The 24,814-nt window shown below is 35.4% G+C and overlaps 1 protein-coding gene across 6 annotated transcripts in view; it reads left to right on the top strand.

The window, feature by feature from the left end:
* The window catches only part of rhobtb1 (Rho related BTB domain containing 1), a 68,849-nt gene that overhangs the window by 32,977 nt on the left and 11,058 nt on the right, over positions 1-24,814 (top strand). For 5 of the 6 annotated variants that reach the window (XM_028795389.2, XM_051922834.1, XM_028795387.2 and 2 more), the window contains 5 exons: positions 460-662; positions 915-1,018; positions 9,031-9,216; positions 18,419-19,383; positions 21,949-22,067. In XM_028795389.2, coding sequence (XP_028651222.1) covers positions 471-662; positions 915-1,018; positions 9,031-9,216; positions 18,419-19,383; positions 21,949-22,067 — 1,566 coding nt within the window. In that variant the 5' untranslated portion in view covers positions 460-470. Of the gene's footprint in view, positions 1-459; positions 663-912; positions 1,019-8,375; positions 8,420-9,030; positions 9,217-18,418; positions 19,384-21,948; positions 22,068-24,814 lie in introns of those variants that run through there. The other variant, XM_051922835.1, reaches the window with a different exon arrangement.

Genomic DNA, 24,814 nt, shown 5'->3' on the forward strand with positions numbered 1-24,814 from the left:
TGTTTCAATTGTATGTCCATTACAAAACACGCACAAAGTGCAAGTTTTGTTTTGCACACAAGTGCGTGATGCATAATTTTTTTCACTCCACTACTTTAGGACTTTATGAGCATTTCAGGTAAGTAGAAGTTTGATCTCCAAATAGCTCTTTACCAAGAGATGTAAATGTCTTGATGTTCCAATGAACTTTGTTTTGTGTATTTGTGCATCAACATTAAAAAAGCTTATTCATTAACCTAGAGGTGATTTAAGCTATTCGTTCCTGCCTGCCATAGAAGGAATGAACCAGACATTTGCTCCTGGATATACCTGGACAAAACTACCAAAGAAACTAGCTTATGTTTACAGGGCAGAAGAGGGCAAAGCAGGAAGTCATGCCAGCTGGTTTGGGGATAAACAACCTGACTATAAAAACAGAGAAATACTCAAACTGTATTTTATTATTGTCTGTTTTAAAAGGGAACACTTAAATGGACAGTAGCATGGACTACGAAAGACCAAATGTAGAAACAATCAAGTGTGTGGTGGTTGGAGACAATGCTGTGGGAAAGACACGTCTCATTTGTGCTAGAGCCTGTAACACAACCCTAACACAGTACCAGCTACTGGCAACGCATGTGCCCACAGTGTGGGCCATTGATCAGTACCGAGTGTGCCAAGAGGTAAATATTTTCATTTTCTTTATTTTTGTTTTTAGAACTAATAACTGTGGCAGTGTGAATGTCCACCAGTCTTTGATATCTTGTGAAAGAAAAGCATATGCATATGCTTTTTACGTTGCATCAAACTGTATTTTTTTTAAAGGTAAACAACTTGCTCAGTTATGTTGTTTACCTGTATTTGCTTTGTTCCAGATAAACTTATATTAGTGGTCAACTCAATAATATTACTCCTCCATCTTTTTTATTTACCAGGTACTAGAACGTTCTCGTGATGTAGTGGATGAAGTGAGTGTGTCCTTAAGACTCTGGGACACATTTGGGGATCACCATAAGGACAGGCGCTTTGCATATGGAAGGTAAAAATTCTAAATTGAGTAAAATGCATATGATGTTAACAAAATTCTAGAAATTTACAATTATTTTATATTTAGAGATTCCTTATATTTATTTCTAGTAAACAGAAAAATGTAACAAACTGAGAAGTATGATTTGGTGAAAGCTGTACTGGTGTTTATTTTAATATGAATAACACTAAATAATCATATAACCTCTGACCAAGGCTGTATTGTTCACTTTCCTATCTAAGCATTTCTTTTAAGACTTTTTAAATTTGCATATGTTTTAAATAAGATGTGTTCATTTTTTTCACCATTTTAAAAAATAATACAGTTGAGAAGAAACCAACCAATGAAACAAATACAGTTTTCAACATTAACTTAAGTCTATTAATTTAATTTTTTTTTCACCGTATAATAGTTTTAAACTAAATACTTTGTGATTTATGATATTCCATTTATTTAATGTGGTGTCCAGTTTATAAGTTTTCTTTTAATGAAACAGAAGAAACAATAACATTTAATTATGATAAAGTTGAAATTAAATGGGCTTCAGTCATTTTAAATCTTTGTGTCTCTAACACATTTTTATATGCAAATGGCAAAACAGTGTTTTCTTTAATATGAAATTTCATTTTTTGTGACAGCATAGCTGAAAGAGTATTTCTTTTTCATGCCGTTCTTTTGTGTTGTGAAAATGAAAGACTGTTTTTTTTTGTTCTAATAAAACAAGCTTGGTTCACTAGAAAAAAAACTATGTGAAGAAACATTAAATACACTTAATGCAAGCAACACTATATCTTACTGTGGAATTACAATTCATCTTATCACTTTCATTTCTGATTCTCCAAATAATAACTCTATTATGTGTCACCAGGTAAAATACCCAAAGCTGGTTTAAAAAATACATGTCTGAAATTTAATGTTGGAATTCTGAGTAAACCTAATGCATTGTGTTAGTTAAATTATACTATTTAAAGACTGATGGAATTCTACTTTTGATTTATAAATCCTGTGACATTTTGAGTGACCTCCTATGGTTCATGTTCTTGGTGAGGCTCAACAGAATCTGGCTCCTTCAAAGTTTTTTCTCCGTAGCGGAAACATTTTGAAAGCAGTGATGTTAATACACCTTGATGGACAGGCTGATCAAAAGACAAGCAGACATCTTCAAACATTGGTTGATTGTAATCTTGTCTCAAGAGACTGCCCAAATTTAGAAACTGAAAGAAAAGACTTCAGTTGAAAATGCATGCTCAAACCTTTTAAATGCATGTGCTTCTGAACATAGTAATTGTCTTATAAAATTCAACACCATCTAAATTAACTTGATTGTGCATTGGATAGCCCCTATTTATTTATTTATTCATTTATTTACTTATTTATTTCATTGGCTTTAAATCATATTTTATAAGACATTTCATCTACTATTTGGACTTTTACTGTCTAAAACTTCTGTGACAATATATATATATAATTGTTTAAACTGCCAATTTTGGTATTAAAATATAACACTATAAATCATTATTGTTTAGTGAAACTAAGGCTTTGTTTTCTGTTGTATCTCTCAAACTGAATTGCCAATAAGAGGATCCAAGCATATGACTGTAGTTTAGAGTTTTATTGGAAGCTTGCCTGAAAAGCACAGATATTAATATCCAAGCTGCTGAACCCATGCCCAGACTGCAGCAAGTAAAATTTGTGTCGAAAGATCTGAAGGGAATTAACTGCCCTCAAGGAAGGCACTGTCAAATGCAGCCTAGAGTTCATCCATTGAAATGGTTAGGAACAAACTGTAGATGGCTGTGTCATTTCCTTACAGTGAATCAGATTTGGAGGCAAGATATGTTTCACTTAATCTTTATAGGAGTTTTCTAATTAATAACCTTCAGCTTGTATTTATGCATCAGGGGTTTTCATCAAATGGTCATATGTTCAAAAACAGGAGCAGTCAAGCACAAGCATCTGCACAGACTGCTTTGTAAATCCCAAGTGAAAAGCCACTAGACAAAACTCTTTGTATTCATTTCTCAGGATAGAAATAGGTCAGTTATAAGGAATCAAAACAGGAAGCAAGGGTGTTTAAGAGTTTTCCCTTTGGTAATACATATATTTTCACCTACACTAAATTCAGTGCAGTGTTGCCAAGGGACAGCGCCTATCCTGGCAGTTCCAAGCATAAGGCAGGAACAAAACCTAAACTGGACAACAGTCTATAGCAATGGACATTCTCTCACATACCCAAGTAGTGCCAGTTAAAAAAACAACATAAGTACTTCTTAGAATTTTATAAGAAAAGTGGTGTACCCGGGCGGCACGGTGGCGCAGTGGGTAGCGCTGCTGCCTCGCAGTTGGGAGACCTGGGGACCTGGGTTCACTTCCCGGGTCCTCCCTGCGTGGAGTTTGCATGTTCTCCCCGTGTCTGCGTGGGTTTCCTCTGGGCGCTCCGGTTTCCTCCCACAGTCCAAAGACATGCAGGTTAGGTGGATTGGCGATTCTAAATTGGCCCTAGTGTGTGCTTGGTGTGTGGATGTGTTTGTGTGTGTCCTGTGGTGGGTTGGCACCCTGCCCAGGATTGGTTCCTGCAGACCCCCGTGACCCTGTGTTCGGATTCAGCGGGTTGGAAAATGGATGGATGGAGTGGTGTACCCAGATACAAATACACACAGAGAGACGAGATGGTGACTAGACTAGGATCCAATCCCAGTATCCAGGAGATCCAAGGCAACAGCAGTGTTAACCATTGTATCTCAGTGCTGCCGTGCTTCAGTGTTATTTGTTTTGGTAAGGTTGTACAGGAAATGTTTAGGTTTGCTGAGTTTTAAACATTGCGTACATGTAACTATTCATATTATTAACAGTTCAGTAAAATATTTAATTAATAGTAAACATTTAATTATCCAAATTCACTTAAGACTTGACTAATTGAAAATATGTATTTAATTGGTAGATCAAGGAGGCTGTGTGATGATATACAAGTTTTTTTGCATTCCAGAGGGTGTCCCAAAATTCACGTAAGATTTGAATTTGTCTCCATTTGTGCGGTAAAGTGTTGCCAACGAAAAAAAAGACAGCATGACAGCTCACAGTTCAGGGTTATTAAAAATGGAGTGTTACATGAAAGAACAACGCGTTTTCATTGTTGAGCAATATTTTAAAAATAATGAAGGTTTGGTAGCTATAGTTCGCAAATTTCCGTACACAATATGGTTGGAATAGTGATTTAACTTCATCAACTGTGAAGAGATTAATTAAAAAATTCAGGGAAACTGGATCAATTAGTGATCTTAGACACTCTGGCCATCCTTCAACAAGTCGTTCAACACTAAACATTGAAGCAGTTCGTGAGAGTGTTGCTGGTAGTCCAGGAACATCAATTCGGCACCATGGTCAAGAATTGAACATTTCCAGAAGCTCTCTACAGCGTTTTCTCATGAAAGATTTGCATCTTCATGCTTACAAAGTTCAGTTGAGTCAAGAACTGAAGCCTACTGACCACGCACAGCGAAAGAGAGTTCGTTGAATGGATTTTGGAACAACAACAAGTGAATGCCGATTTTTCAAACAAAATCATCTTCTGCGATGAGGCTCATTTTCATCTTGATGGCTTCGTTAATCGTAAAAATTGTTGCATTTGGGGTTCAGAAAATCCACGAGTGATTGCTTGAAGTCTAAGGTTTATGCCATGAAGCCCACGACCACCCACGCCTTGAAGGAGGAAATTGAGCGCTGTATCAACGAAATTCAGCCACATTTATGCAAAACGGTCATGGAAAATTTAGATAAAAGAGTGCGTATGTGCCAGCAAAGCCGTGGAGGCCATTCACCCGATATGCTATTCCATACATAACCCTATACTGTATACTTTATGAATCAATTAAAAATTTACAATTTTTAATTAAAAATCTGTGTTCTCTATCAAAATTACTTCTTGCATGAATTTTGGGACACCCTTTTTAGTTAGTATATCGTTTATTGTCGAGTAGGAGTATGGTACAGTGTCACTGAATTTGCAGCATACAGAAGTATTTAGCAAAATAGTAATATTAGTCATATTAGTAGTATTGCCAACTACTAGACAATTAACTTTTATATCATGTAGCTCTGTTCCAATTATTCATTTTCATACTTCGGAATTTCAGATATTTTTCTATAATAGGTAAAATTAAATTCTTTTACAGATAAATGTAATTCATTGATTAGGGGAAACAATAATGCAAATTGTGTATAGCCAGTGCTGTTTAATTTAGATTGGAGTTTCCATCTTATATTGTTAAGACTAGTAAATGTGAAAAACTTTCAGAGTACAAACATTTTTTATGTTCGTCATATCATGAAAATATCTTCAGTGTAGTCTGTGTCTATGAAAATGTAACTTTATTTGAAGTGTTTAGATGTCTAGGTTTATATATAATAATTATTTTTTGATGTGTCAAATTTACATTAAATACAATCAAAAATTATTTTTTCCCATTTTTTTCTTGGTATTGCTGGGAACCAAAGTCTCTCCAAACTGCAACAGGTATACGACAGAAACCACAACTTTATAGGACATTATGACTGCAGGAAACCCTCATGTATAAATGTACAGTTACTCACATCAGGCCAGTTTATGGTGTTATCTTGGCAGCTTGACTTTGTAGCATGAGTGGATTCCAGAGTCCCTAAACAAAACCTCTGTGAACATGGGAAGCTGATGCTGATTCCATGCAGGGCATTCCTTTTCTTTATACGAGATAGAATGATGCAGCTTTCTGGATTTTAATATCAAAATATTATATTTTGTTAAATAAAATACTGTGCACTAAACAGACACAATAGTAAGAAAACAGCAAAAAAAAATCTTAACCTCAAAAAATAGAGAAAAAGCATTGAAACTGTGGTATGTAATGTTTTCTCATTTTATCTACAGGTTGACATCATAGTGTTTGACCTGTCATCTAAAATAACATTCTCAAATCCAATCAATTCAATTCAGAGTCATGAGAAACCAGAGCCTATCCTGATTGTATTGGGTGCAAGCAGAAACAAGCTGTGGACAGGAGTCCAGGCCATCATAGAGCCCACTTACACTCATACTGACACATGGGCTTTATAAAGATGTGTATATGTTTTATAGACTGCACTTACCATTTGCACTTAAGAGCATAAATTAAGTACACATACAACCAAATGTCGTATCTTTTGTATTTTTCTTTACTGTAGCTAGTGTAAAATATGTGATCCCTTTCTATAAATGTACAGTGCATCCGGAAAGTATTCACAGCGCATCACTTTTTCCACATTTTGTTATGTTACAGCCTTATTCCAAAATGGATTAAATTCATTTTATTCCTCAGAATTCTACACACAACACCCCATAATGACAACGTGAAAAAAGTTTACTTGAGGTTTTTGCAAATTTATTAAAAATAAAAAAACTGAGAAATCACATGTACATAAGTATTCACAGCCTTTGTTCAATACTTTGTCGATGCACCTTTGGCAGCAATTACAGCCTCAAGTCTTTTTGAATATGATGCCACAAGCTTGGCACACCAATCCTTGGCCAGTTTCGCCCATTCCTCTTTGCAGCATCTCTCAAGCTCCATCAGGTTGGATGGGAAGCGTCAGTACACAGCCATTTTAAGATCTCTCCAGAGATGTTCAATCGGATTCAAGTCTGGGCTCTGGCTGGGCCACTCAAGGACATTCACAGAGTTGTCCTGAAGCCACTCCTTTGATATCTTGGCTGTGTGCTTAGGGTCGTTGTCCTGCTGAAAGATGAACTGTCGCCCCAGTCTGAGGTCAAGAGCGCTCTGGAGCAGGTTTTCATTCAGGATGTCTCTGTACATTGCTGCAGTCATCTTTCCCTTTATCCTGACTAGTCTCCCAGTCCCTGCTGCTGAAAAACATCCACACAGCATGATGCTGCCACTACCATGCTTCACTGTAGGGATGGTATTGGCCTGGTGATGAGCGGTGCCTGGTTTCCTCCAAACGTGACATCTGGCATTCACACCAAAGAGTTCAATCTTTGTCTCGTCAGACCAGAGAATTTTCTTTCTCATGGTCTGAGAGTCCTTCAGGTGCCTTTTGGCAAACTCCAGGCAGGCTGCCATGTGCCTTTTACTAAGGAGTGGCTTCCGTCTGGCCACTCTACCATACAGGCCTGATTGGTGGATTGCTGCAGAGATGGTTGTCCTTCTGGAAGGTTCTCCTCTCTCCACAGAGGACCTCTGGAGCTCTGACAGAGTGACCTTCAGGTTCTTGGTCACCTCCCTGACTAAGGCCCTTCTCCCCCGATCGCTCATTTTAGATGGCCGGCCAGCTCTAGGAAGAGTGCTGGTGGTTTCGAACTTCTTCCACTTACGGATGATGGAGGCCACTGTGCTCATTGGGACCTTCAAAGCAGCAGAAATTTTTCTGTAACCTTCCCCAGATTTGTGCCTCGAGACAATCCTGTCTCGAAGGTCTACAGACAATTCCTTTGACTTCATGCTTGGTTTATGCTCTGACATGAACTGTCAACAAATCAACTGAATTTACCACAGGTGGACTCCAATTAAGCTGCAGAAACATCTCAAGAATGATCAGGGGAAACAGGATGCACCTGAGCTCAACTTTGAGCTTCATGGCAAAGGCTGTAAATACTTATGTACATGTGCTTTCTCAATTTTTTCATTTTTAATACATTTGCAAAAATCTCAAGTAAACTTTTTTAACATTGTCATTATGGGGTGCTGTGTGTAGAATTCTGAGGAAAACATTAATTTAATCCATTTTGGAATAAGGCTGTAACATAACAAAATGTGGAAAAAGTGATGCGCTGTGAATACTTTCCGGATGCACTGTATGTTGTTGTAGTTATTGTTAATGCTTCTTTCTTACATCTTTGGGATTCATTTGCTATGTTATGTGGTTTTATCACAATAGTTTTAAGGGACTGGTTTTGGATCCTGGCCTTTTCACTCTGTGTGATATTTATACATTCTTCCTATGTCTGCATGTGGTTTCTCTGGACACTCTGGTTTTCCCTCCCGTGTTCGTGTTTAATCACAGCATTCCATTAGCTCCCTATGAATGAATGTGCTTTGTGATCAACGGGCTCAATGCCAGGAGCAGGTTCCAGCCTTGCACCCATGGATATATATACCCATGGATCATTATAATTTATGAAAGTACTTGCAAATTTATTGAGAAAAGTAAAAGAGCAGTAGTTATAAAAATCATGAGTGATTGCTGACATGGATAACCTACTAATAATGAAGTAGATAAACAGAGACATTCTAATACATGGTATACCTCAGTGTAATTTTCTTTTTCCCAATGAAAATTAAAATGGTTATCTGCTGGTTTAAAAAACATAGTATTGTACTGTACTTGTTTTTATTTATAGGGTTCCTATGAACTATATACAGGACAAGGCAAATGACAGAAACTGTAAGTTCTTTAGTCATGGTAACTCATGACTTGTGCTTAATGCATTTTTAGTTGGTCTGCAGATTAAAAATATTCATGTGTGGACTGGTAGTCTAACTTGTTTGCTTGCAGTAAGAGCTGATGGTGCACGATTCTTTTGTTACACAGATAACCAAGTGACCATACTTTGGTTTGTTCATGTATTTATTTTATTTATGTGTTGAGCAGCTGAGCATACTCAATGTACTAACCTTACTCTAAAAGTTTTTGTTATGCCAGTGGTATGTTAGTATGCATGCATGCAAAGCAATTGTTTCAGTGGAGTCTGAAAAAATATTGTGAAGGTATACACAGTAATTAGTATAATGTGATTTAATATAGGGTAATAAATGAGACAGTTGGTCTCAGATCCTTAATAATAAATGCGTAGGCCTCAATATGGGCTGGCATTTAAAGTGTGAATTATGTTATGCATGACTTCAAAGCAGATACCATTGATGCTGCCTTAAATGCAGCTTTAAAGTCTGTGATGTACAATAATTTATGTCCATTCTTCAGCATGCAGTGTAAAGCATTATTGGGTATTGCAGTGTTATTTTTAAGTAGATTCTTTTTGTTTATTTCTCTTTCAGATCTGATGTTGTAGTGTTGTGTTTTTCTATTGCAAACCCTAATTCTTTAAATCATGTGAAGACAATGTGGCACCAAGAAATCAAGCACTTTTGTCCTAGGACTCCAGTTATTCTAGTTGGATGCCAATTAGACCTGCGTTATGCTGATTTGGAAGCAGTCAATCGAGCGAGGCGTCCATTAGCAAGGTAAGATTCACCCATTACCTTAGTTCTCCATCACGCAATAGTCAGATTCTAGTTGGTCAAGAATTACAACTGCTAAAATGGAAATGCTTCTTGGAACTGGGCCAGATTTAATTCATTTTATTGATGATATCTAGACGTTTGCATGCCATAAAACAAATGTTACTGATCACCTAACATGAAATGCTTACTGATTTTTATTATTAAATCATCTATTTGTTCCATAGTGTATCTGTTAAAAATAGAATAGAAAGGTTGTTTTTACACTGGTAAATGTTTCAATCTTCTGGACGAGACTTGATTTGCATCACTGAGAGCTGCTAGGGTTAACAACTTGATGAAGCAGGCTTAGTAATTTTATTTCCTTATGCTGATTTAGTTTTTAATTTAGTTAATGTTAAGGTACTAATGTGCTCCTGAAAGGCAACAATTTTTGTAAAAATAAAAATGAATTTGTCATTGGGGTCTGGTCTCACCTCACACTCAGTTCTGATGGGACAGTCACAGGGTTTCCACATCCCTGAACTGGATAAGTGGCTCAGAAAATTGGTGGGTGGGTTTATTTTATGCCTATAGAAATAACGCTACATTGATTAAGTCATGCATCATCTGTAACTTTGTATATGCAACTAAGGTTGAGAGCATGCGCTATGCAACTAAAAATGACATTAATTACTGATGTAGCAAAGAGAAACTGTTATCTAATTTTTGGGGCTTTTACATTATAGCCAGTAGTCCTATGAAATTAATTGGCATGTCCTACCACCTGTTTTTTCTCTGTGCTTATTGTTTATTTACTATTGTATTTGAATTTAATCAGATTAAAAAGTAAAAATGAACTTTATTAAATGAGTGTCTGTCTATGAGTTGTGAAACTGGCAAAGTAAACTCACATTGCGTAAGCTAAAAATATGTTCCAATAATTTATGTAGTTTCTTATTAAAGCGTTTGCATCTTATTGAGTGGTTAGAGGTGTAATCAGATGTTCTTCCCATATGTTAATTTTTATGAAATAATTGAAGCGTTCTTTAATTATATACTGATGGCTTTTAAAGTATCCTGTGTTCTCAAGTAAATGAAACTTGACAGCTATTCTAAACATTATCTTGATGTATTAATTGCTTGTCCACAACCCTTAAATATTCTGAAAGTCGCTGATATGGTATGGAATGACAAAAATGCCAAGCTTACTGTTGTTATTAAACTTAAGTACTTGGATAAAATTGTTGTTTTCTTCCAGTTAATTGTCCTAAATAAAGAGCTTTAAACATGATGAAAATTTGTGGACGATGAATACAGTTTTGATGATTTTTAAATAAAACTTTGGAATGAGATATTACTATTTCTTCTACCTAGAGATGTTTTTTTTTTCTTTACAACCTAGTATAGGCCCAGGTCATTGTTACTTAGAATTGGATTTAGTAGGTTTGAGAATGTTATGTTATGTCAGTCAGTCATTGGGAGGTATTGGACATCATAGTCTAGTCTTTAAATGTTAAATAAATGTTAAATGTTTAATCTATCCAACTACTAACACATATCATTTTCTAATTTTCCTGGCAAGAACATATGCAGGGTTCCACAGATCTAAAAAATATTTTCTTCTAGTTTTTCAGTAATAATGAAAAAAATGCATTTTTGCTTATGGACTATATAAATCCTAATATTATTCTTTTGGTTGTTTATATCAGTGTTCTTCAACCTTTTTGTGCGGACCGGCTGAAAGCTAAGACACAAATAAAAACCAATATAGATAGTATTTTATTATTATATAGGTATATGTGATACAGTTATGCAATTAGAATTACAATTTTTTAGTGCGACATCTGCTGCTGGTTCTTTGTTAGAAAATTTGATATACGTGGCTGCAGAGTTGTTTCTGAGAGACGAAGCACTGCATTAACATCCATTCGATTTCTCTGTTTGGTTTTTATTATTGACATGGCTGAAAAAGTCTTTTCGCACAAATAGGAAGTCGAAAAAATTACCAATAATTTGATAGCTTTATAACTCAAAGATGGATATTCTTCTTCTAGCGATTTCCAAAATTGAGACAATGATTGCATTTTATGTCTGGACACCAGAGTGACATCAGAAGACAACTCGAACAGCTTTTCTTTTTCACGAGGATCAAGTGCACATGACTTTATATCTTCCAAGAATGGATTATTAATCCAGAGGTTACCTTTACAAGGATCCTCATTTTCAGGGAAATCCATCCATTTTCCAACCCGCTGAATCCGAACACAGGGTCACGGGGGTCTGCTGGAGCCAATCCTAGCCAACACAGGGCACAAGGCAGGAACCAATCCTGGGCAGGGTGCCAACCCACCGCAGTTTCAGGGAAATAATTGTTAAAATTTTCAGCTAATGCTCTTAAATGTTGACTTCTTATGTTGAATATGACTTTCTGGTTGACATCAGCAGCAATTAAAAATTCTTCCAAAAGTGAAAACATTTCTATATCTTCCTCTTGTAAACGACTATTCCAAAGAGCTAGCTTCTTTTTGAACACATCTATATATATATTTCTCTAAGCCGCCGCCAGAACGGGCAAGACACCCATGAAAGCATGCAGGAAGGAGCCACGCCCACACCCATGAAAGCACGCAGGAAGGAGCCACGCCCACCAACTCTAAGACCATTGGATACGACGAAAACTCGCAGAGCCACGCCCACCAACTCGGACGTGACGCCTCGGAAAACACGCCGTCATTTCTGTTTGTCTGTGCTACAGTCCACATGCAGCTCTGAGACACGTTGACTTTTCGGTTACGACGCACGACCGCATGCAACATCGCAAACTGTTTTACACGCTACATACAGCAATTCGCATCCACGACAAACATGCGTCTTCTTAGATGGTCCTGCAGGAACACGGAAAACGTTTACCCGCCCACCAACACTCTTTATTCCCCGGCCCGCGTCCACCGCATCCGCGACAAACCCTAATTTGTAGGCCCTACAAATTAAAAATGAAATAAAAATACAAATTTTACAAAAGAAAAAACCTGTTTTCCGAAATACTACAACAAAATAATAGAAAAACAATACGTACGAGCAATAAAATAAGAATTGTGTGACGTGTTATCAGCAGAGGAGTGGACGCTATACTGACATTCGGCAGCCACGCACTTCATCCACCAAACAAGCATCTGACGCGGCGCAGATGACGATATTTATTGGAGACCAGCGCCTTAGAGAAGTCTAAATAAATCATGGTTCGGACAAAAGTTAGCTTCTGCGTCGACTAAAAAAATGTGCCATATACTCGTGAACAGAACTGTGCATCTACATGATTCGGTCGAAATTTTTCGCGGACCGGCAGGAATTTTCTGTGGACCGGCACCGGTCTGCGGACCATGGGTTGAAGAACACTGGTTTATATAAATACATTTTTGATATTTATGGCCTGTGTGATATGACAGGCATGTTGTATTGAATATTTATTTTATTATTGTATTGTTATTTTGCAATACTTCCTAAGACACCAGGGAATGAAGGCTTGTTTATTGACAACAGTAAGGCTTAGTTTCTGTATATAGTATATCTGTATATATTACAATTTCTGCACACATTTTTTTCCACATTTCACAAATAAATCGTCTGTTTAGATCTTTTAAGTTTTTTCCAATGTAGTAGAACACTTTCCAGTTACCTCCCTATGTTTCAATAAGGAAACATAACAGATGTTTTTTTTTGTCTCTAGTTAAAAACAGCTGTGCTGCTGCTGTAATTTTTAATACTGATGATTATAGCTTCTTTATTTTATACAAGGTAGAAGTAAAGCTTATTGGTCTGTAGCATTTTTTCTTACTTGATGTTTACCCTGTTACCGTATATAACTATGAATAATAGCTCCCAGTTTTTTACACCAGTAGATAATTTTTACCAGATTTAATACTAATTGTACAGTGTATTACTTTCTGCAACCCAAAAACTAAATAAAGTTGGCATGTGCAGAAAACTAGCAGAGCATCTGTAATTCACACCCCATTAGATTGGAAATGTGAAACTTAACCAATTGAGTTTTTATTGTTATGTATGATTTTCTTTTGGCTAATTAAAATCAACACTTCTCTGATTGATGTTTACAGTATTTCTGCACTTATCATTTGTGATGCAGTTTGAGCTTTATAATGAATATTTGTACAAGTAGTTTGTAAATTATTAAACATTAAGATGTAAAAATTATCTTTAAAGTGTTTAAGAGAGCACAACTTAACTTGAGTGAATGAAAACAAGCTTGAAATGTAATTGATTTGCACAATAAATGTCATTTTACTAATACTTGATATAATTAAATGTTTTATGCTTAATCTAACAAACTGAATAATAGGAATTACAATTAAAGAGAATGCTGATAAGTATGTAAATATTATACAATTTAGGGAATGAAAACATCCTGATCAGTATGTGGTATGGCTGATAAATGCTATGCGTCAAATTTTAGAGTCTGCTTAGCCAATTACAGGGTTACAGGAAACTGGGCTCTTCTCCATTTTAATGGATGCCGGGTCGAATCCAACCCTGAACTAAACCATGCATACACTCACTCTCTCTCCGTCTCAGTTATTCTTTCTCAGTTATAATAGGCCAATTTGGATACAAAAGTAAGTGAAACACATAGCTTAGAATATGGGAGGAATCAGTCTGGTAAGAAGGTGGATTCCCTGGTTCTTTGGGGTAGCAGCATACCTCTAATAGCTAAAAAAGTCCCGTCTCTCTGCCTACCTTCTGTTGGGTTACCTGTACTTATTCGTTTTGTCCTGGATTGTTTCGTGTTTGACGTCTGGATTGTCTGCCGTCTGCCTGTGTACATTAGGACTGTAAGTGGATTCATGGCCATCCTGCAAAGAAAGAAGCTCTCCTGAACCCATGCACCCGTCTTCAGCATTTCAGGAACTAGCAGTAGGACTATCTTCACATTCCCATTCAACGTGCAGATCTCTGGACTATCTATTTTCATCATTGCATTTCATCTGTTGCCGTTTTTCATGAACGTTTTTAATGATTTACTGTGTGTGTTTTGTTGGTGTTTTGTTGTATTTAATGTGTAATTGCTGTAAGGGGAACAGGGGTGGTGTTGTTGTTTTCATTTATTTCATTTGTTTTCATTATATTCTTTATTTGCTGTTTGATTACTGGTTTGCTCTGTTTTTGGCTGGGTGCATCCCTGGAATCTCCCCCATAAAAATAAATAAATCACCATCTTCTCAAGTGTGTGAATCTTAGCAGCACCGGACCGCTACAGCGTTATTCATTTCTCCTTGCTGCTGATTGACTGTGATGCATCTCCAGCTGAGTGTTCTTGTTTTGTTCCTCTTAACACTTAAACTGCCACAAGCAGCTATAGTCGTTTCCCACTGCCATTTGCGAGCATGCAGGAGCTGATCAGGCAGTGCCGTACATTCGTTGAGCAGCCAGCTCATGACCACTGCCAGCCCCTTGTGAGCAAGGGGACTGAACGCACCCCTAGAAGACATGGAAGCTCCTCAAAAAATCCTTCTTAAAAAACGCTGATAGACTACTTTCACATTGCTCCCTTACTTGCTTTGCTTACTTGCGGCTTCTCTGTCATGTGATATGCTTCTCGTGCGACACTACGCATACTTAAAAGCCTGAACAGCGCACCTGTCGTTTTTGGCTGATTGCTTTGTTTCTCTCTCCTCCCCCAGACATCCTCTGCTTATGCTGCGGGTCCCACTTCCGTTGTGCTCCCCTATGATGTTTGCCTATTCTTTTAATCGATAACTAACTGCATACTGAGCTTGTTTTACTTCTGAAAGAGACATGTTTGTTTGAAGTGTTTGAATAAAGTTCCTGTCTCTACAATCTCCTGTGTTTCTGTGCAATTCTGTGACCCAAGTGTGATACCCTTCAGCCTCACTGTCTCTGGGATTGAGCCACTGCCCTAGCCTGCCAGCGTTTACCTCTGTGTGCTTGCGTACAGGCAGTTCAAGCCCAGTTGGCTCTGTGATTTACTTAGTTTCATCCATGGCGTCAGTTGCATCTTGTACATATTGTTCCAGTAGTTTTTAAAATAGTGTTTACAGTTTATTAGCAGTGTGTAAAATGATCAGTGTTGCAGTAATTGTGATGCTCTTTGCATGAAAAAAAATGTGTTCTATTAAAATTTCACTTTTTCTTTGTGAATTGTGACATTTACTTAAAGTGCAGCAAAAAAGTACTTGGCGTCCAGGGATGCATTAACCCCCAAGTATGTGGCAGTTTAAGGTGTCGCAGATTAAGGTCGCTGTCGTCCTCTTGAACCCTTCGACCACTCCAGACACCAGGTAAAAGTCCAATAGTAATATTTATTTGGACAATGTACAGTGCACAAAGCACCCTCCACTCCACAATACTCATATAACTAGCCAATAAACAATACAATGATCAATCCTCCACACTCCCAGACACTTAGCCACCCTTCCTCCCAGCTCAGCTCAGCGTACTGGTTTCCCAGAGTCCTTTATATAGTCCCTGACCCAGAAGTGTTTCTCCTTTCTATCCATGTGATCATGAACACTTCCGGGTCGGATAAAAAGCTCCTTTCTTCAACCCGGAAGCATGTAGTTGCCTCTTGTCATGTGATCATGACGCACCTCCGGGTTATAGGGCAAGTAAGAGTCCGGCAGCCTCCCCACAGCGACTCCTGGTGGTCCCCAAGGTATCCAGCAGGGCTGTGCCTATAAACTACATAGTCCATGAGGCCCACCACAAAGGGTTAAAGCCCCAAGATGCCGCCGAAACACCCTGCACCTTCTAAGGCTTCTGGCAATGAAAACGCACTTGCATGAATTAGAGTACTGTACATCGGTATTTTACATTCTAGCACTGTGGGAGACATAGCAGTACAGTATACAGGTTTACCTTAACATTCTTTTTTTAGGTAATGTATTAAGCTGAGTTTGAAATTAAATTAAAGTGTTTTGGGAGCATATTTAGGATTTAAACTATAAAAATAGGAATTTTTTTTAACCACATCTAAAATTCGCAGTTTTTCACAATTCGCGGGTGCTCTAGGAACGTAACCCCCGCGAATTTTGGGGGTGTACTGTATTTCAAGAGTTTTAAGATTTTTAATGATAATTTATTATTGTTAATAGAATACTCAACCCTTACAACATTTTCAGGTCCTGACTCAATGCTGTGCCTTCCAGGTCATTTTTGATCAAATTTTGACACTCCCTTTTAGGTGCCCAGGACAACAAATTTTTCACCACAGTTCTGTTTTATTTTGCTTGACCATTTTAACTTGTAGTAACAATGATGCTAATTTTAGAGCAAATAACATTTAGGATGTTTTTATAGGTTGTGAAGAAGCAACGTACCTTAAATCTAGCAGAAAATCCATTAAAGTCAACAGTGCGACAAATCGAACCACAGGACAAGGCTTTGATCAAAATGTGTAGCAACTGTACAAAAATATATTTTACTTTTTGTAAAGGTAGATCATTTTACATTTCTGTGCAGAAAAGATAACATTAGTATGTCTGTATGTTTTGGGAATAAACAAAGCACTCTAAACGAAAAGTAAAATGTACTACAGTATATGGTGAGTCAAAACTGACCCGAAGGACAATACATTGTTTAAAATGTGTAGCAAAGTAACATTTTTTAGAAGCTGTACAAACTATGGGATTCTCAACTCTTTTTTTTACTTTTCATTAATTTGTAGGAAAAGTCACAAGATTTCATTCTGAACAAATGAAATTTAGGGTGGTTTTACTGGTTTTAGACACAAAAAAATATCAGATTTGACCCAAAGAAGTTGTGAGGGTTAATAAAAATGTTTATAGATGTTTATTACTTTATTTGTAATGGACACCTAAACTGTAGTGTGACCATTTGCTTTTTTTAAAATAAGCTTTGCCAGCAGTAATTAACCTTGGTTGAAAGAACTTTATGTATTATACATATATATATATATATATATATATATATATATATATATATATATATATATATATATATATATATATATATATATATATATATATTAATTATACTTTCATATTGTAATTCTACTCCAGTATATTTTTAATAAAGCTACACCTAAAAATAGCTCTCCTAAAACAGTCAGGTCTACTGTGTTGAAAATTATTTGAAGGTCATAGACATCATACTTATTTTATGTTTACTTTAGTAAGGAGACTTCGTTACATTTTAACTTTAGCAAGTTTTTTTGAACAGAAAACCAAGCCTATTTTGTTTTATTGTTCTGTGACAAGAGCAACACAATTTTTATAGTTTAACTAGCATAACCTGAAAAGAAAATCTGTTACAGAAGTATTATGTAGGAATATTAAAAGCGGCCATAATATTGAGACTAGTATGGCATGTTGTATGGAAATCTAAACCTAAATCTCGTTCTTTAAGTAATGTAAAACACTGACACGTATGAATATATACAGAACGTAAGTCACATAACTTCTGTATAGAATGTGTTGTCCATAATGAAAATTTCAAACATGGTTAACGCAGTAGGAGAAATTCATCTGAAAATTTAAGACATGGGTAAATCACTATTTTTAATTCTTTGTAGAATTTTCTGTCCTGTTGAATGTTGGTGTTCTTATTGACATGAATGCTTTTAAGTACATAGACCTAAGTTTGATTATAACTCATGATCCACTTACTAATCCTGTTTACCTAGCTAAGGATTGGGGGAACTATTGCTTATCCTCAGTAGCATTAGGCATAAAATGAGAGACATTTTTGTATGTCATAACCTGTCATAACTGCATTGTGTATATGCCAAGAAAGAAGAGGAATATACAGCTGTTTTTTAAAGGCTAGTGATGAAGAGATAATCTAAGTTCCCAAACAATTATATATTATGGGATAGTATATTGACTCATAAATGTATAGGAAGAAACACTGAAACTCTGCACACTTCAGTGTTTACGTTTTCAGCCCACATGAAACACTATTGGAACTCCACGCAACATAAATTAACATGTCTGATTGCTTTCTGAAATTCTTCTTCGCAGTACAGGCACTATTTTTGTGATCTTCCAGCCCACCACGACTATGAATTGGATTAGAAGAGTTTGAGAATGTTATGTACTGTTAAAGTGTCACAAGATTTTTTTTTGAGTTCTTGAAAATTAACACTGGTGTATTTTATGTTTATACTGTATGTTCCACTTATGATGCATGATTTATCACATTATTTATTCATTTATTTTCTGTTTTACAGGCCAATAAAACCTAGCGATATTTTGCCACCAGAAAGGGGCAGAGAAGTTGCCAAAGAGCTTGGAGTTCCTTACTATGAGACAAGTGTATTTGACCAGTTTGGCATTAAGGACGTATTTGATAATGCAATAAGAGCAGCCCTTATTTCTAGAAGGCACTTGCAATTCTGGAAGTCCCATTTAAAGAGAGTGCAGAAACCCCTGCTTCAAGCTCCTTTCCTGCCACCTAAAGCACCTCCTCCACTGATAAAGATACCAGAGGGCCCTGCTGGAAATTCAGAGTGCCCAGTTCATTTGTTGGAGAATGCATTATGTGCAGATGTTCTGTTTATTTTTCAGGATAATGAGCGTGTTTTCGCTCACAAGATTTACTTGTCTACCTCATCATCAAAGTTTTATGACCTGTTTTTAATGGAAGTTTCTGATGAATTTCTGTTTTTAACTGCAAAAACTGAGAAAGAGAAACCTAGTCGCGAATTTCTTATGAGAACTTTAAGCCTTGACACTGAAGAAGACATCAACTTGCCTACACATTCACCATGTTCTCTAAGAGCTTCTAAAAGTGATGGTACTTTAAAAATGGTGGACATTGATATTGAAAAACAGAAACCCAAGCTTTTTTTGTCATCCTGGTGTAAAGCCTTTGTTAGCATTCATAAAGAAACTGTTATCAGCCCTAAAACTTGTTGCACATTTGAAGTAACTGTAGTGAATATGGATTATTCAATTCAAAGTGGACCTTTCAAGGCAGTGCTGCGTTTTCTGTACACTGGTCAGCTTGATGAAAATGAGAAAGACTTGATGAAAATTGCTCAGATAGCTGAAGTGCTTGAAGTTTTTGACCTACGGATGATGGTTGAAAATATTATGAATAAAGAAGCCTTTATGAATCAGGAAATTACAAAAGCTTTCCATGTTAGGAAAGCAAACAGAATTAAGGAGTGTTTGGCAAAAAGTACCTTCTCAGGTATGATGAATGTTGAAATAATGATAAATGTATTCACTTTTAATGTAAATTAATCACAATATTATTAACTTTGTTTTAACACTGCTTTAGAATCACTTCTTTCCCTTTATGTTAAAAAATTATAATACTCTTAAAAGGATTCCTTACTTATTTTCATGCCATAGCTCTAAATAATGTGTACCTCATTCAAAGTTGATAAATGGTCTTAAAGTGATCTGCCATACCTTGGTACACTGCAACCCCTGAAGTTTGGTTTTCTTTTAAGATCAATTCACTGGCATTAACTCTTCTGCCATCCTTAAAAATCTTTTCTTTGACATTGAAAATTAATGTTTTACAAAATTTTTTATTTTGGAAAAAGGAAGGTCTTATTTTTTTATTTCTAGTGTATATCTTTGTTTTTGGAGAAGGATTAAGAACGTAAATTATTTACTGCCACTTCTTCTACCAAATACCCTTTCATTATTATTAGAAGATATGCTAAGCCAACCATATTCTTTTGCCTTTTGATAATGGTAGTACCAGCCTTTTGCGTATGTGTACGTTATCCAATGTTTATATCCCATATTTAAATTCTGATATCACAGCTTTACTTTAGCTTGTGGTGGGAGGGAGTTTTTCAATGATAAGACATATTATGGTTTATAAGCTATGTGTATTAACCATATCAGTGTTATCTGTCTATTGCATGGGCTGTATTTAAAAGTAAATAGCTAAAAACATAACAATAGTTCAAAGTAACAACATTTGTTCACTAAGAATCTACCAGTGTTCAGTGAAGACACCTCAGTGACACTGCTCTTGAGATGCCTCACGAAAATTTGTTTAGTTGCCAAAAAAACTCCTCTGCACTGGCATGGTTTACCTAAAGTAGCCTACCATTGTACAGCTAGAGGAAAACATAAAATCCTAAGGAGAATGTGTAGTTCAATTAAAAAAAATATTTTATATAGTGTCTTTTTAGAACTGGAAAAATGCTAAAGCGTTTAAAAATTTAAATGTATGTTTATATAACACCTTTCATAATGATCTTTAGTGAAAATCAAAGTGCAAAACAGAATTACAGAAGCAACACTGGATGAATAATTCATTGCATGAACTTAATAATTCAGAAAAATAGTGGGTGAAATTGGATGACTTGTTTAATGCTATGTGTCAAGACAAAAAATGTACAATTTAAAATTTGAGGTGGTGAATGGATGTTTTTTGTAGGCATGACGCAGGTATTTTGCAAACAGTTTACTACAACAGCTTCAGTTTTCAGTTTGAATTCAAGTTTAGCACACTTTCACCAAAGATCCTAGCATGCTATAAAGTAACATAATTGAGAAACATCCTAAATTATAGGTATATACAAATAAAAACACACACACAAACAGATATACAGAGTGTGTTTTTTCCCCAACTCGCATAGGTTGCACGCATTCACAAATGGATAAGTTCTTGAGCAAATGATAATTTCAGTTGAATGCAAAACTTCTGAAAATAGGTCTGTCATTAGTGAATGCACTCCATTGCAGACGAAGTTCCACTAATACTGAAAACAACAAGTAAATAGGGAAGACTTAAACTTTGGAACGGTGCTGAACAGTACGTAAAATTAAACAAAACTTTTACAACAACAGAGTAAACAGGAAATGGCAGAATCGGGTGAGACTGTCAGTCAGCTTCTTTTAAGCTACACATTCTTTGGAGCTTTGACTTGAAAATGGGTTTCCATTTAATTGTAACATGAATAAGAGTCATAATAGGCAATCAGTTATTGCTTCCTTTCCTCAGGCAGACATCTTTTCTATTTTTTATTATGTTAACACCTAAGCAGTGATATACTTTGCAGCTATGTGTTTTAAATGATTGGATCAAGATAAATTTTATCTAACTTTTTATTTTCAATTTAAATTTCAATCATAAATATAAGTAAATTCTCTGAAGTTTTAAATATGTCATTTTTATCTGGTATCCTCCAAGTGCTTGTGGCAAAATTTTAATTTGGGTATTATTTATTTTTTTTATCATAAGCCGCTGTAGCAGTTTCTTTAACAAAGTTTAGTTTAGTTCAATTGGTTAGCCCATCTGTAACTGTGAAAATACAAATGCCAGGGTAGTCTAGGCACATTAGATGTTTCTGTTTCAATGTAAAACGTACAGCTATAGTGTAAAGAAATTTAAGATGCTGTAATTTTTAGCTTAACAGTTACAGTGTCTTTTATTGTATTTTAGCAAGTGGATAATATTTGTTGTAAATGCCATAACTTGTTTGTTTAAGCTGATTGAATATAATTATACTTATGTCAGATTGACTCTGATCTTGACTTATGTGGTCTAGCAAGCAAAATATCTCTATATGTCAGTAGATGAAGCCTCACTTAAATCTATGGTCAACAAATTAGCTATTATCATGTTTTGGTAAAAAAAAATATGCCAACTGTCCAGCCACCTGCTGTCTTTAAATATTTCTACTTTTACTGTTGGAAGCAAAAAAATAGGCCTGTTTTTTGTTAGCTTTTAAATTAGCAATGATGCTTCAGTAATCATTAACATAGTTGTGCCATGTTTCTGTGACAGATGTGACATTCAGACTGGATGATGGAAGTATAAATGCTCATAAGCCTTTGTTGATCTCCAGCTGTGACTGGATGGCTGCTTTGTTTGGTGGATCATTTGTTGAAAGCATAAATGAAGAGGTAAGTGTTTGAAATGCAGAAAAGCAAATCTTTGTCATATTCACTTTTTTACTTACAATATTAAACTGCAAAGCAAATAATGTCAATAACTGTTAGGGAAAACATACAAGGAATATTTATATTGCCTAAAATACTGGTTGAATTGCCCTGTAAATAGTTTTTACTTTTTAACTACTTTTTAACTGCCATTCTCTCAATGAAAAAATACAGATACCTCCCAATACATTTTGTCTGAATAAGCATTAAACAGTTTGCATGATACTTTTAAGATTTTGTTTGTTTTTTTTATTCATTTATGGCTATATTTTTTATATTGATTATATCACAAGACAGAAGCCTGTCACTCCCACTGTATGGTAAGTCATGCTTCTAATAGCTCTGATCTGTGAGGCTATAGTTGCTCATTCCTTTCATGGCCTACTGGAAAGAATGAAGTCATAGGATAGAGTATACTGTACAATGGGATAGACTTACAGCAAGCACAGAAAACAACAAAACAAAACTTAATGAGTATTTCTGCTTTTTATTCATTCAAGTGAAAAATGGAACATCCTTACTATGTAATTGTAGGGTTGTATGTCACATTTACACACCATACTACTGCAGGTCTACCGTGTGTCTATTTCGATAACTGCTATAAATTGCAATTCAGGTTTGTGTTAAAAAAATAAACATTGATTATTCTGTAGTGGGAAGCTCATTACAAATACTGTACATTTTTCTTACGCAGCTATAATATACAAAAACTGACTCTCATAGTTTTTAATTGCATATACCCTGTATTTTATTATTTAGAACGATTTAATAGTATGGTGTGGGAGACACTGTATGCTGTGTCATAATTTCAAAAACAATGTTGAGCTTCTTTCACACTGTAATATACTTTTCAGAGTAGTTTAACATTGTAGTTAAAAGGAAATATTGAGTAAACCTAGTGCAAGGCAACAAAAACATTTATTTATATAGCTCAAAGTGCTCTGCCAGATGTCAAAGAGAAAGTTACAAGAAAAGAAAAAACAAATAAGATTAAATAAGAATAGTAATGAATAAATAATAAATAATACAAATAATTAAATAAATCCATAAAACATACATATGTAGAAGAGTAGCATCCTTATAAACAATATTGTATTGTAAGTCTATAAGATAGTACAATAATAGAATAATAGAAGGAACCTGAATATTAAAATAATAATAGATAACAATTAAATGGATGTAGTTCTAACTGCTTCTAACTATCCTTAGTTTATTCTTAATAGAAATGTGAGAGAATTCAGTCTCAAGGTTTGTTGTATAAAAATTAATAAATCTGCACTATGAGAGCATAAAGAATAACAAGAATGGTATTCAATTAAACATTATGAAATATATCAATGTGCTCAGCTATTATGAGTTTTAAAATATATGAAGTAAAAGAATACTGTGCTTATGTAAATAATTACAGCAATAAATATATGAAATCACTGATCCAAAGAAGAACTATGAAGGATATGTTATTTGTGCATTGAGTGTAGACATTGGATTTTCTTTTACCAATATAATGTACTTCATTATGGAATGTACTGTAGTTACCAAGATCTTGAATAGCATTAGTAAAAGCTTGATTTTCATCATTGGTTTCTTCAATATTTATAAAAATATGTATTGCTCACCAGAGAGTAAATGTAAAAATAGTGAAGTGAGCATTTTAAAAGGCAAATAGGACAATAAAACTGTAAAAATATGTGTGCAACCCCCCACTCTCCCAAGTCCACTTGTCATTTAAATAACATGAAAAGCGATCTGAGTGGCAGAGGTATATGAGATACAAGATTATTTTGTCTGCCACTCCAGTAAGTTTAATCTGGCTAGTTTCTTAAATTGTCTCATGGATTTATTACAGAACTACATATTCTATAATAATCTTTAATAATAGAAAATACACCTTTCTATGGACAAGATGATGGTATTTAAAATTAATTTATCCTGAAGTGGGAAGACTTTATTTGATAATGGATGATGTGCTTAAAATAGCCAATAACGAAGTAACCTATTATTAGGTTATTGTAATCAAATTTGTAAGCATATTTTTAAAGCTAATTTATGCAAATGCTGTAGGTTGATTAAGGTAATGTATAGCACTGACAGGTACATACCAGAAAAATACTCAATCAAAACATTAATGAAGAAGTGAAAGTGGAAGGTTTATTTCTGTGGACAAACAAAATATTATTCAATGACCCCTTCAGAATTCACAGCCATAATTCTAGATACAGTAATATACAGTAATATTGTAGCAAGATGTCTAAGAAATGTACCACAGCAAGTGGTTGGGTTGAAGAGACATTTTCAACAAGTTCTTCATGATTTACTCTTTCAGAATAATGGAATAATTAAAACTTTCTCCTTCTCAAAATAAAATTAAATATAAATAGAAAACTGTCTTATTTTACAATAAGCACCTGTTATATCCATCCATCTTCTAGGTAGGACAGTGGAGAAACATTGCCTGGATATGGCGCCAGTCCATCACAGACTGAACACACACACACACACACACAGGACATTTAGCATCATCAATCCACTTAACCTGCATGTGCTGGGACTGTGGGAGGAATCCATAGGAAACCCATACAAACATGGAGAAAACATGCAAACTCCGCTCAGGGAGCACCCAGAACATGAACTCTGGTCTCCTCAGTGGTATTACTACTGTACCTCCATGCTTCCTGCACCTGGTATATATCATGCTTCATCTATAATGTAAT

Source organism: Erpetoichthys calabaricus, chromosome 2 (assembly GCF_900747795.2).
Source record: "Erpetoichthys calabaricus chromosome 2, fErpCal1.3, whole genome shotgun sequence".
Classification (NCBI taxonomy): Eukaryota; Metazoa; Chordata; class Cladistia; order Polypteriformes; family Polypteridae; genus Erpetoichthys; species Erpetoichthys calabaricus.